This window comes from Typopeltis vanoorti, chromosome 2 (assembly GCF_054136105.1).
Source record: "Typopeltis vanoorti isolate ZY-2024b chromosome 2, IOZ_Tvanoo_1.0, whole genome shotgun sequence".
Taxonomy (NCBI): Eukaryota; Metazoa; Arthropoda; class Arachnida; order Uropygi; family Thelyphonidae; genus Typopeltis; species Typopeltis vanoorti.
In genome coordinates, this window is record NC_143550.1 from 49909176 (window position 1) to 49928697 (window position 19522).

Here is a 19522-nt window from a genome sequence, read left to right on the forward strand (position 1 = left end):
TCAAGAGAAGTGTTATCAAAACACTGCAAGCAGAGCAAAAGCCATCTGCTCAGGCCACACTAGCCTCTCCACTGAAATCCACCACATTTGACGCTTTTTTAAGCCAATGGCTTCCCACTCACAAAACCAACTGAGTTCTCCACCCATCTCTCCCCTGCCCCACCCCACAAAAACTCCAACTGTCATCTCCTGCATCTGGGACACAAAAAAAAAAAAAAAAAAAAAAAAAAAAAAAAAAAAAAAAAACTGCAAACTTTCTTAAACTGAACACCTTCAGGCCATACCAAAACTTACTCTTATCCACTCACTAAAAGATCTTTGCCATCATCCGAATCATTCTAGTGTCAACAGTATCCTTTGCACTTGCAAACATATGCATACATGCTTCAGATAAACTGAATGAACAGATAATATCCATCTAAAAAAACACAGAAACTATGTCCAACATCTCCACTAGAGCCACTGTGGGGGCGGCAGACCATGCTATGGATACAGATCACTCGATCGAATGGAAAAAACTCCCTCTTATACAGAAACAGACATAAATTAGACTATTTCTGGAATCTACCATAACACAACATTCTTCGAACCTAAACAATCTGCCTGCATCACATTTCCAAAACTCTGGGACACCATTTTGAGACCATCAGCAAGATTCCATTATAGTAATTAGGGTGTCAGTTATGACTTCAGGAGTCTACAATTTACAATCAGTCTGTGTTTGCCTTCCTGCTGACATGACTGTGTGAATGTGCTTAGTATATTTCATAGTGCACACAAAGATGCCTTGGGCTGGGGGGGGAGTATATTCATTTCTCTCATACTCTAATTGGTTAAACTCTTAACTTTAAAATGAAAGCATCTAAACCAGGGGTCGGCAACCTGCGGCTCTTTGAATGAATAATTGCGACTCTTTTCGTTATTAAACAATCTATTTTTGAATAATGCAAAATGAATGTTATTTATTAAATTAGAAACTAAAAACCCTAAATTTAGCATTTACAATAAATTAAGGACATTTTACAATTGAAAATAGTACAAGCGATAATCCTTCTTTACATTCTATTTACATTTTACAAAAATTCTACTTTATGGTGGATATGACTTCCCATTTAAACGCACTAAATAAGAAACCTACGGGGAAAGGGAAATACAGCAGTTTTGCTTTTAGAAGTGATTTCGTTTGAACAAAAATTATATTTGCTTGCGACAGACTTAGAGAAAGGCACATTATTACATTTTTCTACATTGAAGAAATATCAACAATAACAAGCTGATAATAATTCCATAAATTTAACCTTTTTCAAAGAAATTGTGTTAAATATGCGATCTACATTTAATGGGAGATTTGAGGAATTTAGAAAGAAAATTAGGCAATTATGTCATTTTTATTGAGACCACTTGAAATTAATCCTGCCGCATTAAATTTTTCACCTTTTGCTGGAATTCATGAGGCTGCATTTCAATTTTAGTTAGAGAACATGAAAACCCAGGATTTATGGAATTCAAAATTTAGAAATCTTAAAGCTGACCTGGAAAGACAAAAATCTACCCTGGCAATACAAAAAAATGGTCTGAAATAGAAGATCTTAAAAAGCAAGATAAGATTGTTTTGACACGTGAAATTGTTTACCGGACACTTACATTCAGTTAAAAACATACACGTTTGGACTTCTATCAATTTTTGGATCGACATATTCTGTGAGCAAATATTATTTTCTAATATGAATTTTATTAAAAGTAAGTTGAGAAACCTACTAAACAAAATGAGTCTTTCATCATGTTTGAAAATGAAAATTACGGCATATTCGTCGCATATTGAGAAACTATCCCAAGAAGTTCAACAGCAAAAGTCATGCTAAGAAGATATTTTTAATTAAAAAAATAGATATGTTATCGAATTTTATACGTTTTTGTAAGGAGGAGCAAATCTTTGTTTTATTATTTAACATTTAAAAATATCATATAATTTCATGTGACATGCCACCCCTGTGTTTTACAAGTATGATAACATGCTACTGTATTAAAAAAAAAAAAAAAAAAAAAACCTGAATAAATAATTTAATTATAATATTTTTCAATGTAGTTTCTATATTTAAAGCAGTCATGAGCAATTAAATAGTAAATCAAATACTCAGTTCGATCCACATAAAGAATATTTTATTTTTCTTTGATAAGAAAGTATTAATTTATTTTCCATTATTTAGCTATATTTTAATTTTTTTAACATGCACAAATAAGGTTGCCGATCCCTGATCTAAACTAAAGTACAACTGAATAAGTACCATTTTAACCAGGGGTGCTTAAGGGTCAAAGATGTATAACTGAGAGGAGACCTCCACATAGCCTTTAAAGGAATGTGGAGAACCGACCAGGGCTTCTGACCTAATGTCCAATCTTCACCTTCACCCAACAGGGTGCACCACAAGAAGTGTGGTGAGGATATCTGCAAGGATAGAAAAATCAGAACTCTAGGTGGACACAGGAAGTTAAAGAGGCAGTGAAGGAAAAGAAGAAAGCATATCAAAAGTTCCTGTCAAATACGTCAGCTTGTGCTCTTAGAGAATACAGAGACAAATGCAAGAATGCTAAACACTGTGTAAAACTAGCTAAACAAAAGTCATGGGAGGACTTTGGCAAGAACATAGAAAATAAATATCAAGAAGGTGGCAAAATATTCTGGAGGTGGTTGAAGAAGCTTAGGAATGGAGGAAAGAGTGCTGTAAAAGGAGTTAGAGATGATAAAGGTGACATGAAAATGGGAGAAAAAGATATTTTTCTCCCATTTTCATTTAGCGAAAAATTGCTATATGAAACAAGCAGTGATAGTACAGTGGTAAAAAAACACTTAACAGGCATACAGTCAGGTATACATATCCATACTTGAAGTAGAAAAAGCCACCCAAGGCTTGAAATGTGGAAAGACAACAGGAGAAGATGATATTCGACCAGAAATACTGAAGTATGGTGGTATAAAAGTGTTACAGTGGCTGCACTGCATAGTTCAGAAGGGGAAAGAGGGGAAAATTCCCGATGACTGGAGTAGAGCTCTCATAGTACCCATATATAAAAAGGGAAATAAAACTGAATGTTCCTAGTAAGATTTATGCCAGTATACTTGAGAAACGGTTGAGAAGAATTGTGGAAGAAAAGCTTGGTGAAGAACAAGCTGGATTCATGCCAAATAGAGGCTGTGAGGATCAGATATTCATTTTACGACAAATAGTGAAGAAATCATGGGAATATAACAAAGATCTATATTTAAGTTTTGTCGATCTGGAAAAGGCACATGACAAGGTGCCAAGAGAGAAGCTATTCAATACGCTACAGTTATATGGTGTCAATGGAGCATTCTATCAAGCAATACTTAGTCTGTATTTGAGTTGTAAGTCAGCAGTTAGAATTGAAGGAAGTACAAGAAGATGGTTTAATGTTAAAGCTGGTGTGAGACAAGGATGTGCATTATCCCCCTCTGTTATTCGTTATCTATATGGATCACATTATGAAAGAAAGTGGTATTAAACATGATATCAAAATTAGAGATGTTAATGTCAGCTCTTTGCTTTATGTGAACGATGTTATACTTGTAAATAAATACGCTACAAGTCTGCAAGATTCCTTGACTAAAATGAATAACTATTGTAATAGATATGGTATGAAGGTCAGCAATAAAAAGACAAAGACAATGAAAATAGGCAGAATCATTGAAAATGTCAACTGCGTTGTGAACTGAGAACCTGTGGAACAAGTAAAACATTTCAGCTACTTAGGCACAATTTTTAGTGAAGATAGTAAATTAAATATGGAAATCAACAAAGCTGGTATGGTAGGAAGTCAATTGAATAAATTCATATGGAATAAGAGAGAAACTAGTTAGAACACTAAATTAGCTGTATACAAGACAGTGTTCAAACCAATTTTAACTTATGGATCTGAGAGCTGGGTCAGAAGTAAATCACTTGACCAAAGACTAAAGACCACAGATATGATAGTCCTGAGAAAGATTAGAGGCGTGAACAGATGGAATCAATGGCAATATCATATTAAAAACGAGGATATTAGGAAAGAACTTGATACTGTCAGCATCCAGGAATGTGTTAGCAGAGCTAATCTCAGGTGGTATGGTCACTTAAACAGAATGGGCAAGGCGTTTTCGTGCGGCCAAGCGCCGTGGTTGGCCGCACGAAGGAAGACTTGGTTTCGAGTCTAGTCAGCGACTAGAGGAAATTTTTCTAAGCCTTTTTTCGACCGGTTCCCGAGTTAGTTGATCTCTGGCACGGGCAAGCAGGTTTTTCCTCCCGGAAACTCGGGTTTTTCGTTCTGTAAACTCAAGAAAATCGACCGTAGAACCCACATTATTTCAGACATTAAATATATTGTGTTAGGGTTATAGACCACGAGATGGCGGTACATTTGAGCCGTCTCTCTTCACTGCGTACCGCTTAATTAGTGATAGCCTTGGGCCATCTGTCTCTGATTGGGTACCAGTGGAGATTGAACTGCCCACTCAGTCTCCAAAAGTTAGATAGGGCTAAATGGCCTCGCCTACTCCCGTATAAGGGAATAAAAAGGCGTTAGCTGATTTTTTTTTTTTTCCTGATAAAAAAATTACTTGGGTACATCAATGTTCTAAATTATCAACAGATTGTTCACATTAGAATGAATTCGCAGACTAGTTGTGTTGTTGTTGATCTTGTGCATGAGGATGTGGTCTCAAAACTGCTATAGCTGAATAGTAGAGGAGTAACAATCAGAAAGACTGAGGCGGCAGTTGACATTAAGGTGAAAAGGATTGAGTGTAATTTTTGTTGATTCTAAGATTTATATTTCAAATTTTAAGGAATGACAACATTCCTAACCAGTTAATTAAAGCAATTTTCAATATATATATATATATATATACACACACACACACACACACACACACACACACACACACACACACACACACACACACACACACACATATATAAAACAATAACCAAATTACAATAAAGATAGCTGCACAAAAATCTGACAAGGATGTAGTCTACCGCCACTTCTCTTTAATATCTATATTAACAATATTATAAGGGAGTGGAGGGAAACAACCAGTTGTGACATTGACATAAATGATTACACCAACATCAGTACAATTTTATTCACTGACAATCACGTTCTAATTGAAGATAATGAAGATTCAAGCAAGCAGCCTTTTCATTAAATGAAATGGCAAAACACACAATATGAAAATCTTCACTTCCAAAACCAAAGTCGTGGCATTTAAAGGCCAGGACCCAATTAGAAGCAAAATTTGCATCAATGATATTATAGAACAGGTAATACATTCAAATATCTAGGCTACCACTTATCTCATAAAAGAGAGAAATACATGGAACATAAAATAACTAATTATATATGAAGACTTACTTTTATAGACCTTATCTATATAACATCCTCACAAGAGTCTCCAGTGATAACAAAGTCACTGGCATAAGCAAATAATATACTGTTCCCATTTATTTCCATCCCCTCATTGTTAATTTAGGTCTCTAATTATTTTTTCCAGTGTTAGATTGAATAGGGTTGTGAGAGAGCATCTACTTGGCAAAGTTTTTCCCTTTCATTCGTTTCCAACCGTAGGTGACTTTGTGGGCAATGCCTACATACATTCCTGGTGAGATTTTTACAGGGTAGTCCACCATTGCTTTCCCCAATCCCCCAATTTTATCCAGGCTAGGGATTGGCATATGGCTGGGATGTATTCATGACTGTAATCCATGTGTATTCACAGGGCCCTGTTTGCCTGTTCTGGGGGACGAAAAACCGGAGTTTCCAGGTGAAAAAACCCCCTACTTCCATATGAGACTGGCTAACTCACCTTTAATCAAAAGAGACCATATAAAGGGTCCTCACGTCACTGACAGGAATCAAACCCAGGCAAAATTCTTTCCAACGAAAGGGCTTAGTCTATACTGACTGAACTATCGAGGCTCCCTTGGCAAAGTCCAGATTTTATTTCAAAACTTTATGAATGTTTCTGGAGGAAACATACCTTACAGAGAGATAGATGTGGTAATGAGATACTTAAACTGGATGAACACCTTACACTGGATGTAGCTTAATTCTTGTAGATAAGCATATACGTTGGTTACACATGACTAATTTTTTTTTTTAGGAAATGACAACGTATGCTAAAATATTAATTAAAAAACTTTAATTAATATCTTCCTATATTTCGGCAATGTTACATTGCCATCTTCTGGGAACATAAAACTATGATATGTGCATGCAGGCACTAACAAAGAGCAAATGAGGCTGAAGAAGGCAACTATAATTGGTCCTAGAGTCCTAAAGGTGCCCCCCCCTGGCAGGCTAGTTGTCTTGGCTGTTGGGCTGATGTTCTAAGGATGCAAGCTCCCCAAATTTGGGGCGTCTCGTGCACCCAAATTTGTTGAGATTTGGGAATTTTTTTTTTTTTTTCCAATCAGGATTTCCATACACAAAGAGTATATCCAGTTTCACCAATAAAGCTACTCAGGACATGTGGACCATGCGCTAGATAACCACCACAGAATATGCTGGAAGAAAGCCACTTTACTACACTTAGCAAATATAAATATGAAAGATTATTCTTAGAATCAGCCTCAGCTCTAAAAAAACTTCCCAAATCTCAACAAATTTGGGTGCATGAGACTGCCCCAAATTTGGAAAGCTTGCACCCTTAGAACATACAGCCCAACAGCCAAGACAACCCAATTTATCCCACCAGGGGGCACCGTTAGGACTCTAAGACCAATGCCAGTTGCCTTCTTCAAGCCTCATTTGCTCGTTGTTAGAGCCTGCATGCACATATCATAGTTTTATGTTCCCAGAAGATGGCAATGTAACATTGCCGAAATATAGGAAGATATTAAAGTTTTTAAATTAATATTTTAGTATACATTGTCATTTCCTAAAAAATTTAAAAGTCACCAGATGTAGTTTATAACAGAGACCAATGATGAAATCTAGTGATGAAGGCAGCATTAGACTTAAATAGTCCATTTAGCTGAAGAAGAAAAGCTCAAAATCTTCATGATAGCAAATGAAGCTGAAGCCACAATTAGACGAAGGAAAATTGTGGGAAATTTAAATTTAAAAAAAAAAAAAGTGGGGGGGGGGGACAAAACAAATCACGATAAGTAGAACAAAAAGTCAGAAAACTGTACAATGATGACAAGACACATGCCATTTGTAGAAACCATAATAGAAAATGACAACATGAAAGTAGAAATGCATAATAATGGGAGACAAAGAACTAGTGGAGCATGAAATTATAAAAATGGAAATGCAGAATTAAGGTTACAGTAGCTTTAATGTCACTTACCTGAAATCTTCATAATTATTCAAATATATGAAGACTATACCATTAAAATCAAAAATTTGAGTCAAACTTAATTTCTAAATCAGAAATTTAGCATTTTTTCCCTTTGGGATAAAGAATCTTTCAAATACAAAATAAGGTTCTTTAAATTGACAGTTTTAAGAGAATGGTCGACTTATGCCAAATGCACATTCCGAGGTCTTTAATCCAATTAGGAAGCTAACATTAACAGGAGCTGTGTAAAAGCAATTCCCCTCCCCTGAAGTTGAATATGCAGAGTGATGTTCATCAGTCTGCATATTCATCATTTGTGTCTTCTACCTCTTTGTAAATGGGAGTGACCAACATTAATTTCAGTTGTTATAATGTTTTGAAATTTAAATGTATTTCTGTATTTTCATTTTTATAATTTCATACTCTAGTTCTTTCTTTCTTAGGTTTCCCCCATTAAAGTTTGCATTTGTACGTTTCACTGTTATCATTTTGTGTGCTTTATGCATGGTTCATGCAAATCCTTTGTGTTCTTTCATCAACATACAACATTCTGTTTTTCATTATTGGCTTTTTTCTGTTTCTCATGATTTCCACTGTTCTGTTTTCCAAATTTATTTCTTGTGATTTTCTTTGTTCTGTTTCCTGCAATTTCTTTTTTTTCCCTCTCTCCTGCCATTTATGGTGGAGGAGGCAGTATTTTTTTTCCCTGAATTCACTATAGCAACTCTTGTTGTGCTATAACAAACTGTGTTTCTGGTCCCTATAGGTCTGCTACAGTGAACATTTACTTTGATAATGTTAGTCAGTCACACAAGGGAGATAGACCATACTATTTTGGACTTTATATGATTTAAAGCTCATAAGATGTTCTTTTTAAGGCTTTTAACAGCATACAATATTCAAATCTGTTGCATATATTGGAGTATATGAGACTGGATTATAAACTATTAGTTTGGATAAGAGGGCAGCTGACTGACATAAAAAAAAGATGTCTTGAGGTGGGGGAGGGGGGGTGTCTGCAAGATTTAAGGTGACCAATGATGTACTTCAGGGATTAGTCCTTGGTCTCTTATTATTCAATCTTTACATTAGGAAGGATTTGACAAGAGAACATGCAGCTGTTTGCTGATGATGCAGAGATAAGCTACGGGCATGTGAAAATGGCTATCAGTTCAATGTTAGTAAATGCAAAATAATGCACTTTAGTGTGATTAGGTATCCAATGGTAGATTACATTGGTGGGATTATGCTAGAAGAAACTGATCAGGCTAGGAATCTTAGTTTTTAGTAGACAGGAAGTTGAAGTTCAATGGCCATATAGAAAAGACAAACACAATTCAGAGGATAAATGAAATAAAAACTGCACGTAAAACACTGGGTCTCGTTGCAGCCTCAACTGGACCACGTGTGTAGATCTTGGCTCCTGGTTTCCAAGGTAATGCAAATACACTGGAGAGAGTGTGCAAAGAAGATGATCTGGAACTGTGGAATGTATATTATGGGAACATATTGAGAATTTGTGGACTACAGACACTAGCTAACAAGAAGGGTGATATGACAGATATCTGCATACTTCTTTTTAGAAGTTAGTAGAGTCGCATGGATATGAGGAGAATGAGAGGGTATCAAGAAAGAGGGCAAATGATACTTTTCTTTTTCATACAGTGTGTATGATAGGAATGGCTCCTTTTGGAGACTTGAGTGCAAGTAATGTGAACATATTCCAGTAAAGTCATATGACAGCTGGTGAATATAATAGGTGACCGATCACCTCGGTAAGTCCCTGATTACCTGAATATCTGGTAATAATAATTGTTTATTATAAATGCACATAAATTTATTTGATTTAAAGGTCATAAGTGATGTTCTCTTTGAGGTTTAAATTGTGATATTTTTTTTATATAGAAAGTACGTGTTCATTCATCATAATCTTGGATCTAACAAAGGAACAATGCTAAATGTACATTAGTTCCAATGACATGAAAATATATTTGGTGGAAACTGCAAATTTTTTATAACAATTAAGTCAGAATATTTAAATATGGATAAGACTTACATCAACTTTTTCCAAATCTTCATTTTCCTTAATTTCTACTACAGGATCCTTCAATAAATTACGAATATAGTCAGTGATTGCTGTTAAGGAACGTTGGCCACGATATTCTCTTTTTACTAGTTTTCCATTTCTTAACAATTTTAGCGTTGGATATTTTGTTATTCGAAATCGTGCTGCTACACTTGCTAGAAGGGGAGGAGAGAAAGGGATAAATGAAAAACAACCCTTAATGATAAATTATTCCATATAATCATATTAATATAAATATTAATATTTAATTTCCTTTTAATGAAATAATTTAATCAATAAATTCAATCAAACAATAAACAATATATTTAAATACAATAAACAGTGATGCAGACATGTACAATATAAGTTCCAGTTGCTGCTAGTCTGTATGAAGAGAATAATTTCAATGAAGATATTTTCATATCTCCCTAAAATCTAGAACAAGGAAGAATGTGTGAGAGTTACAAAAGTTATTTCATTATCAACAACACATTACACAAACAATATTAGATTTCTGAAAATTTCATTGGATGCTCTACGTTTAAGTCTTACTTGTGAGAAGGTTATCATGAAAAAAATTACAGGAGGACAAACTCAGAAAAAAATTCATCAAATCTGCTGTTACCACTTGCTTGAAAAGTAAGGGTATTAATATTAACAAAATAATATCTATTTCGACCGATGGGGCACAGAGCATGAAAGGTACAAAAAAAAAGGTTTTGTTTCTTTATTTAAAAAACAAATTTTGCATGACGTGTTTTCCTTTCACTGCATAATCCATCAAGAGATACTTTGTGCACAAACTTTTCCAAAAGAGATAACAGTAGTGATGGATTTGGCTGTAGAAATTGTTAACAAAATAATGGCAATACTGCTACATCATCGAAAATTTTGTGAACTTCTTAAAGAAATCAATTGCGAATATTCCGATCTTCTTTTGCATAACAGAATAAGATGGCTTTCCAAAGGTGCGGTGTTGATGCGATTTGCCACCTGCCTTGGAGAGGTTAAGTTGTTTCTAAGACAAAAGGACCTTGAATATGCACAGCTAGAAGATACTTATTGGTTACAAAAATTCTACTTTATGGTGGATATGACTTCCCATTTAAATGCACTAAATAAGAAACTACAGGGAAAGGGAAATACAGCAGTTTTGCTTTTAGAAGAAGTGATTTCGTTTGAACAAAAATTATATTTGTTTGCGACAGACTTAGAGAAAGGCACATTATTACATTTTCCTACGTTGAAGAAATTTCAACAATAACAAGCTGATAATTTCATAAATTTAACCTTTTTCAAAGAAATTGTGGTAAATATGCGATCTGTATTTAATGGGAGATTTGAGGAATTTAGAAAGAACAAGACAACTATGTCATTTTTATTGCGACCACTTGAAATTAATCCTGCCGCATTAAATTTTTCACCTTTTGCTGGAATTCATGAGGCTGCATTTCAACTTCAGTTAGAGGACCTGAAAACCTAGGATTTGTGGAATTCAAAATTTAGAAATCTTAAAGCTGACCTGGAGGAGTTGGAAAGACGAAAATCTACCCTTGCAATACAAAAAAATGGTCTGAAATAGATCTTATAAAGCAAGATCAGATTGTATTTGACATGTGGAATTGTTTACCAGACACTTACATTAGTTAAAAACATACGCATTTGGACTTCTATCGATTTTCGGGTCGACATATTTCTGTGAGCAAATATTTTCTAATATGAATTTTATTAAAGGTAAGTTGAGAAACCAACTAAACAACACGAGTCTTTTGTCATGTTTGAAAATGAAAATTACGGCGTATTCGCCACATATTGAGAAACTATCCAAAGAAGTTCAACAGCAAAAGTCGCACTAAGAAGAAATTTTAAATTTAAAAAATTAAAGAAATATGTATGTTATAATCTGAAAACATCACCAGAGTTAAAGATCGGTACTATCAACGTAAGAAGCCTGAATGGCAAAGAAATGGAGCTAGCTGAGGAATTAGATAAGTACCAGATCGACATAATAGGGGTGACTGAAACAAAAAAGACCAAAACTGGTGAGATCTTTCTGAGCAATAAATACAAAATGTTATATTCAGGCAATAACAATCAAGGAAAAGAAGGAGTAGCCATAGTATTCAACACAAAATACGAGGCTAATCTTCTTGAATGGCAGTCAGTCTCAAGTAGAGTAATGTGGGCAAATATGAGAATGGGGAACTGGACAATGAGACTTATTTGTGCCTATGGTCCCACAGAAGGTTCTACTAAGGTAGAAGTGGAGGAATTTTTTGAGGCTTTAGAAAAAGCAACTGACACAATGAAAAAGGAAAAGTTGGTCCTTGTTGGGGATCTAAATAGTAGAGTAGGAAAGGATTGTGAGACATACAAAAATATTTTGGGAAAATTTGGAGAAAAGAGCAAAGCTAATAATAATGGCAAATATCTGTTGGATTTCTGCTCAGGACATGGACTGGTTATTACTAACACCATGTTCCAACATAAAAATGTGCACAAATTCACATGGAGAGAAGAGGCTAGGAATAAGAAAAGTCTCATTGACTATGTTATTGTTGATAGTGATGTTTTCTCCCTGGTGCAGGACACCAGAGTGTACAGAGGATTTGAAATTGGAAGTGATCACTATTTAGTCTTGAGCAGGATAAAATTGAATTTCATATTGAAAACAATAACATGTAAGAAAGTTTTAAAGCGAATAAAAGTTGAGCAGCTCTCAGATGTAAACTGTAGACTAAAATACAGAAATATTATTGAAAAGAAAATGAAAGAGTTTGAGAACAGGAATCAAACCTTGGAGATTCAGTGGCAAACTCTGAAGGAAACATTGATTGATTCTGCCAGAGAGGCATGTGGTGAGGTTGTGTGCAAAGATAAAAAAATCAGAACTCCCTGGTGGACACAGGAAGTTAAAGAGGCAGTGAAGGAAAAGAAGAAAGCATATCAAAAGTTCCTGGCAAATAAGTCAGCTTTTACTCTTACAGAATACAGAGACAAATGTAAGAAAGCTAAACAGTGTGTAAAACTAGCTAAACAAAAGTCATGGGAGGACTTTGGCAAGAATATAGAAAATAAATATCAAGAAGGTGGCAAAATATTCTGGAGGTTGTTGAAGAAGCTTAGGAATGGAGGAAAGAGTGCTGTAAAAGGAATTAGAGATGATAAAGGTGAAATGAAAACAGGAGAAAAAGATATCCTTGAAGTATGGAGTAATTACTTTGAAGAACTGCTAAATGAAACAAGCAGTGATGACAGCACAGTGATAAAAAACACTGACCAGGCATGCAGTCAGGAATACATATCCATACTTGAAGTAGAAAAAGCCATCAAAGGCTTGAAATGTGGAAAAGCAGCAGGAGTAGATGATATTCGACCAGAAATGCTGAAGTATGGTGGTATAAGAGTCTTACAGTGGCTGCACTGCATAGTTCAGAAAGCCTGGACAGAGGGACGAATTCCCGATGATTGGAGTAGAGCTCTCATAGTACCCATATATAAAAAGGGAAATAAAACTGAATGTGAGAATTACAGAGGTATTTCCCTACTGAGTGTTCCTGGCAAGATATATGCAAGTATACTTGAGAAACGGTTGAGAAGAATTGTGGAAGAAAAGCTTGGTGAAGAACAAGCTGGATTCAGGCCAAATAGAGGCTGTCAGGATCAGATCTTCACTTTACGACAAATAGTCGAGAAAGCATGGGAATATAACAAAGATCTGTATTTAAGTTTTGTCGATTTGGAAAAGGCATATGACAAGGTGCCAAGAAAGAAGCTATTCAATACGCTGCAGTTATATGGTGTCAATGGGGCATTATATCAAGCAATACTTAGTCTTTATTTGAGTTGTGAGTCAGCAGTTAGAATTGAAGGAAATACAGGAAGATGGTTTAATGTTAAATCTGGTGTGAGACAAGGATGTACATTATCCCCTCTGTTATTCATTATCTATATGGATCACATTATGAAGGAATGTGGTATTAAACCTGATATCAAAATTGGAGATGTTAATGTCAGCTCTTTGCTTTATGCGGATGATGTTATACTTCTAAATAAATCCGCTACAAGTCTGCAAGATTCTCTGACTAAATTGAATAGCTGTTGTAATAGATATGGTATGAAGGTCAGCAATAAAAAGACAAAGACAATGAAAATAGGCAGAATCATTGAAAATGTCAACTGTGTTGTGAATGGAGAACCTGTGGAACAAGTAAAACATTTCAGCTACTTAGGCACAATTTTTACTGAAGATGGTAAACTAAATATAGAAATAGACAACAGAATCAGCAAAGCTGGTATCGTGGGAAGTCAATTGAATAAATTCATATGGAATAAGAAAGAAATTAGTCGGAACACTAAATTAGCTGTATACAAGGCTGTGTTCAAACCAATTTTAACTTATGGATCTGAGAGCTGGGTCAGAAGTAAAACACTTGACCGAAGACTAGAGACCGCAGATATGAGAGTACTGAGAAAGATTAGAGGCGTGAACAGATGGCATCAATGGCAATATCATATTAAAAATGAGGATATTAGGAAAGAACTTGACATTGTCAGCATCCAGGAATGCGTTAGCAGAGCTAATCTCAGATGGTATGGTCACTTAAATAGAATGGGAGAGGAAAGATTAGCAAAACAAGTGTTCTCTGCCAGGTTGGCAGGAAAACGACCCAGAGGAAGACCAAGATATAGGTGGATTGATACGGTACAAAGTGCCTTAGACGATAGAAATATAAGATCTGATAATGTTGGAGTCTTGACAAGTAACAGACTGATTTGGAGGAAAATTGTAGATAGGAAGTTAGTAATGATGTAATTTTTTCATGTAGTACTGTCATATCCTGTACACCCCTTGAGGGTACATAGCAGGAATTTGATGATGATGATGATGTATGTTATTGGATTTTATACATATGCTTTTGTAAGGAGAAGGAAATCTTTGTTTTATTATTTATTTTAAAATATCATATAATTTCATGTGACATGTCACCCCTGTGTTTTACAAGTATGATAATGTGTTACTGTAAAAAAAAAAAAAATAAATAAAAAATAAAAAATAATAATAAAAAAAAAACTAGCTGCCTATTTTTTTTTAACAGATATAATTTTAAAAATGGCTCTTCACTCCAAAAAGGTTGCCGACCCTTGGGCTAGTGTATCCTTTACAGATAAGAATCGTTTTAGTCCATCCTCCAATTCTAGACGACACACGATCTGGCATGAAAGTGGTACTGCTTACCATTGGGGGTTATGGTGTGTGTGTGTGTGTGTGTGTGTGGAAGCATTAGGATTAATGAATGTGCTGAGCTACAAGTGCTGGAAAAGGGACTATGACTTTACAATGAAGTTCTTCAATGTTTTGTTCGATTGTTCCGTGGTGCTGTAGGCAAAGAATTCATTTTTATAGATGACAATGCCGCACCACATCATACACGAGCAGTGAAGATACTTCTGGAGAGTGAAAATATTAATCGAATCAAGTGGCAAGCAGGCTTTCCGAATATCAACCCTATAGAACAGGCCTGGGATGCAACAGGGAGATACATTGGTGCTCGAAATTCCCCTCCAAAAAAATAAATAACACAGCCTCATCCTTGCTCTGAAGGAAAAGTAGGCCAGTTTGTCTCAAGAACTCCTGAATCACTTGGTGCTAAGCATGGTATGAAGTTGTGAGAATTGCAATTCAGGATAGACATATTCCATACTGAAATGTCTCCCTTCATAGTTTTCTGTAAGCACTATACATTAATTCCTTAACTGTGTCCTTAGGAAATATGCAAATTATGCAAAAACACATATTGTAATTTAATTTGTATGAAATTTATAACACATTTTTGTGTAATATAATTCATTAGTATGCTGGCAATAAATTTATGTCCACAGTTGGCTGTAGTCATGAAAATTTTTTCATATTCAGATAAAAATGTAGTTCATCCTTAGCTTTCAGACACTAGCATTTATGTTAGCAGATCTTCCTACTGGTCAGTAGTAGGGCAAGTTATACAAAGGATACTTTACATATTTATTAATGCAAGAGGAGATGGCGTATATCTTTAAACGAAGAGATGAAGATTACTATTGGATGTGTGGTTTGCTCTTATTTTTTCATGTGACTTCTGCCCATGGCATAATGTAGAGATTATTTAGCACTTTGGCTATCTCTTCCGGTGTGTCCCAGATACTGGGAGACAGGAATAGTAACAAGAAAGATTTAGTTATCTTTATTTATTTTATAAGGATGTAGCCATTAACTAAAATTGTGTGGCAAAGAGGTGTGTGGAACAGACTACTATGTATTAATGTCTTGAGAATACCATACTGTGGAGCTGGATGACAGTATGATCATGTATCTTCCAGTGTTGGCATTCTATACCAGTGGCGGCCAATGAAATTTTAAGTGTGGGTGCTGGTGCTACCTATACAAAATTAAAAAAAAAAAAATTTTTTTTTTTCCTAATCAGTAACCAATTTATTAATAAATAAATCTAAAGATTTATTTTTTTATTTTGTATAGGCAGCATCCCCACTTAAAATTTCACCAGCCGCCACTGTTCTATACACAGAAAAAAGATAATGAACCATTCAAAAGAACTAGGAAGAAGTTAAGAAGGGGCAGAAAGTTATCTTTTTCTATGGTGAAGTTTATTTTAGGATGATGGCTATTTAAATGCAGTACAAATGCATCTAATGTGGGCCATATTCCTGGGCACGGAACAAAACAGCAAACACACATTATTTACACAGCATAGAAAAATTATAGGATTAATTAATTACATCCTTTCTTTAATAGGTGATCAACATTCAATATAATAAAATTATGGAGACAACTAATGTGTTAGAGTAACAACTTAAATTTAATATAAACTAAAATAATTACCCGATATTTTGATCTTCATATGAAGTTCATTATCTGGAGTATACATATATATGCAAAGAGACAAACTATACTGTAATACATATAATAAGCTAAAGTAATACTAATTTGGTCAATTGTCTAGAGTGTTATCTGTTTGGCTGCAGACTACTAACAGATAAAGCAGTATGGACAGTTGACTAAAATTTCATGGGCTTCCTTAAATTTGCATCCTTAACCAGGTTTTTGTATCATCCAAGGAACATGTACCTTTCCAATGATTAGAGAGGCCTGATTTACCAAAAAAAGCTGTTCAATTTAATGTGTCCCACTGTGTTCTTTTTTCAAATCAAAATCGTGCATCTTGTTTCACCTATATCATTATTATGGGCAACTCCAAGGAGTCCTTAGACTCATCGAGAGAGGCACTAAACATCATGTCAAAAACTATTCAGCATTTGCACAGTATCTAACATATTTTGCTTTGAACTCATTCACAGTCATGGCACTCACAACAGATTCTGGCAGCTTATTCCACTCATTCACCACTCTCCAAGTAAAAAACTTAGTTCTAACACCCTTGTTATCTACACTCTTGGTCAGTTTCATGGATGGCCTTTAGTTCTCCCACCCACACACCTGTTCTGAAAAATTTCCTCTGAATTAATCTTGTAAAAACCCCTCAGTAATTTGAATGCCTCAATCATATCACCCTTTTCTGCTTATCAACCAGTTTCTGTAACCCACAAATCTTCAACTTGTTCTCATAAAGGTTCATTCCATAGACCAGCTATCATCTTGGTCACTCACCTCTGGATCCTCTCTAACTCCTCTCCATCACCAAGAAACCCTGGTGCCCAGATCTGCACACAGTAGTCAACATGGCAGGTTATTGTTCCTCAATAAAGAGGAACAATAACCTGCTTGTCTCTGCTCGTTAAAGTATTCTTCAGTAACCAAATCATCTGATGAGCTGCTTTAGCCACTTTTGCTATGTGCCCCCTAAACTTTAACTCCCAAGTTTCTGGCTTCGTCAATTTCTCAGAGTACAGTTCCACCAATGTGGTGTACAGCTGGTAATCTTGTTGCCCCAAAATGCATAACCTTACACTTTGCCATATTAAACTGACATCCATCCTCGTTTCCCCATTCTGCCAATCCATCCAAATCATTCCACAAAATTTTGATATTATCTGCATTAACTATTGCTCTACCCAATTTTGCATCATTGGCAAATAACTGAACTGTTCCTCTCAGATCTTTTCCTATATTATTAATGAACAAATGAAATAGCAGTGGTCCAAGAATAGAACCCTGTGGCACACCACTAGTCGCAGGTCTTCTTTTGGACTACTCTTGAATAAACTACTCTCTGATATCTCTCCATCAACCACCCTCCTATCCATCCTCATGTGCTGCAATTTACTGATTAGAATTCCATGTGGTAACCTGTCAAAACCCTTTGCAAAGCCCAGCAGTATCACTGTAAACCGATTACCTTTATCCAATTCAGTTGTCACTGTATTATAATGTGAGTAAGTTACTGAGGCATGATCTACCCTTCACAAAATCATGCTGCCCCCCCCCCCCCCATAGAGTATCCCACTTCCATCTATCTATTCCTGTATTTTGCTCTTGACCAACTTCTCCAATACTTTGATGACTCCTGATGTGCTGATTGATCGGTAATTTGCAACAGCAGTCTTGAAGCCTCCTTTATGCAATGGAACTATTTTCCCCTCCCTCAGGACTAACCCAGAGCTGAGACATAGATTAAACAACATGGTCAAAGGCACTGACAATTACTTTGCCATTTCACGTAAGACTCGAGCTGGTATACCATCCAATCCTATAGATGTATTCATATTAAGATTTGGTAATATGCTATTCACCTCCATTTCATTCATCTCAGTTTCCATATACACCATCGATTCCCTTATTCCTGCAACATCACCGCCTAGATGATATACTCTTGCAAAGTGTTCACTTAGTAATCTTACTATTTCAACTGATTCAGTTACCTTCCTACCATCGGCATTCCTCAAAATCATTCTGCGGTATACATTTTTTCTTTTACTTGCAGCATATCGAAAGAACACTGTTTGGAATTCTCTTTAGCCTGCATTGCTAACTTCTTTTCATAATCTGCTTTTGCTTTTCTAACCACACTAGTTACCTTTCTGGCCTGTGCCTTGTACTGTTCATGTACCTGCAGGTCACTTTTCTCCTTAAATTCCCTCCACAATTTTTTTTTTTTTTTGCAGCTCCAGCTTAATGTTGTTATTCATCCATTTAACTCCAACTTGATTTACTCTTCTGACTCTAGGTATGCAGTCAGTAACTACCTTCCTCAAACACTCCTTTACCACTTCCCATGCACTATCAACATCCAGTTTTCCACGGCACTGATCCAAGCAATCTCCTAAGCTTATCATACTTACCAGCCCAGTAATTCCAAATATACCCTGTCTTAACTTAAAATACCACACATTTAGTCATCTTGCAGATCAATACCATATGATCACTCACACCAATTGGTGGCAATGTAGTCATATTCATTATAGACAAATTCTCAGATGCAATTACTAGATCAAGCATTCTCGAACCCCCAGCATATTCCATTACATGCTGTCTCAGGTATTTATCCCTTAGTAACTGCATGAAAGCCATTTCCTTCCTCCCATGTGTCTTCTCTCATCCTTCCAATCAATGTTACCAGAGTTGAAACCCCCCATAATAATTACCTGTCCTCCAATCATTGAGTCTATTTGCCAATGCACACTATCTCCATCTATTCCATCTCCTGGTCTATAGCAGCACCCAACTGTATATTTTGTTCTGCTGGCTTCAATCTCACAAGATAGCCTCAAATGTGCTATTTTCACTATCCTGCAGTCGAACTTCTATTCTCTTTAGCTGCAGTTCATTGGCTATCATCAATAACACTCCTCCTCCCAATCTTTTTTCTCTATCCTTCCTGAACACACTATACTCTTCACATTCCATCCCATTAATTATATCATCTTCTGTTAGCCATGTCTCGCTAATGCCAATAACCTTTGGCATTACCAATATATGCCAATAACCAATAACCAATAATTTTTCTTTCTCTCCCAATCATGTCCTCATTTTTCTTATCTCACACTGTCTGCACAGTTAGCCTAGTGGCTATGCGCTTCGCAACCATATGGCTGGAGAAGGAGTGTCCTGGGTTCGATTCCCATTGCCAACATGAGGAGCTTAAGGATCTTCCTCAGCCATAGCC

The 19522-nt window shown here is 35.7% G+C and overlaps 1 protein-coding gene across 1 annotated transcript in view; it reads right to left on the bottom strand.

Moving 5' to 3' along the window:
- The window catches only part of ERp44 (Endoplasmic reticulum protein 44), a 196800-nt gene that overhangs the window by 107404 nt on the left and 69874 nt on the right, over positions 1 to 19522 (bottom strand). Inside the window, exon 5 of the mRNA XM_090404875.1 lies at positions 9396 to 9580. Coding sequence (XP_090261001.1) covers positions 9396 to 9580 — 185 coding nt within the window. The remainder of the gene's footprint in view (positions 1 to 9395; positions 9581 to 19522) is intronic.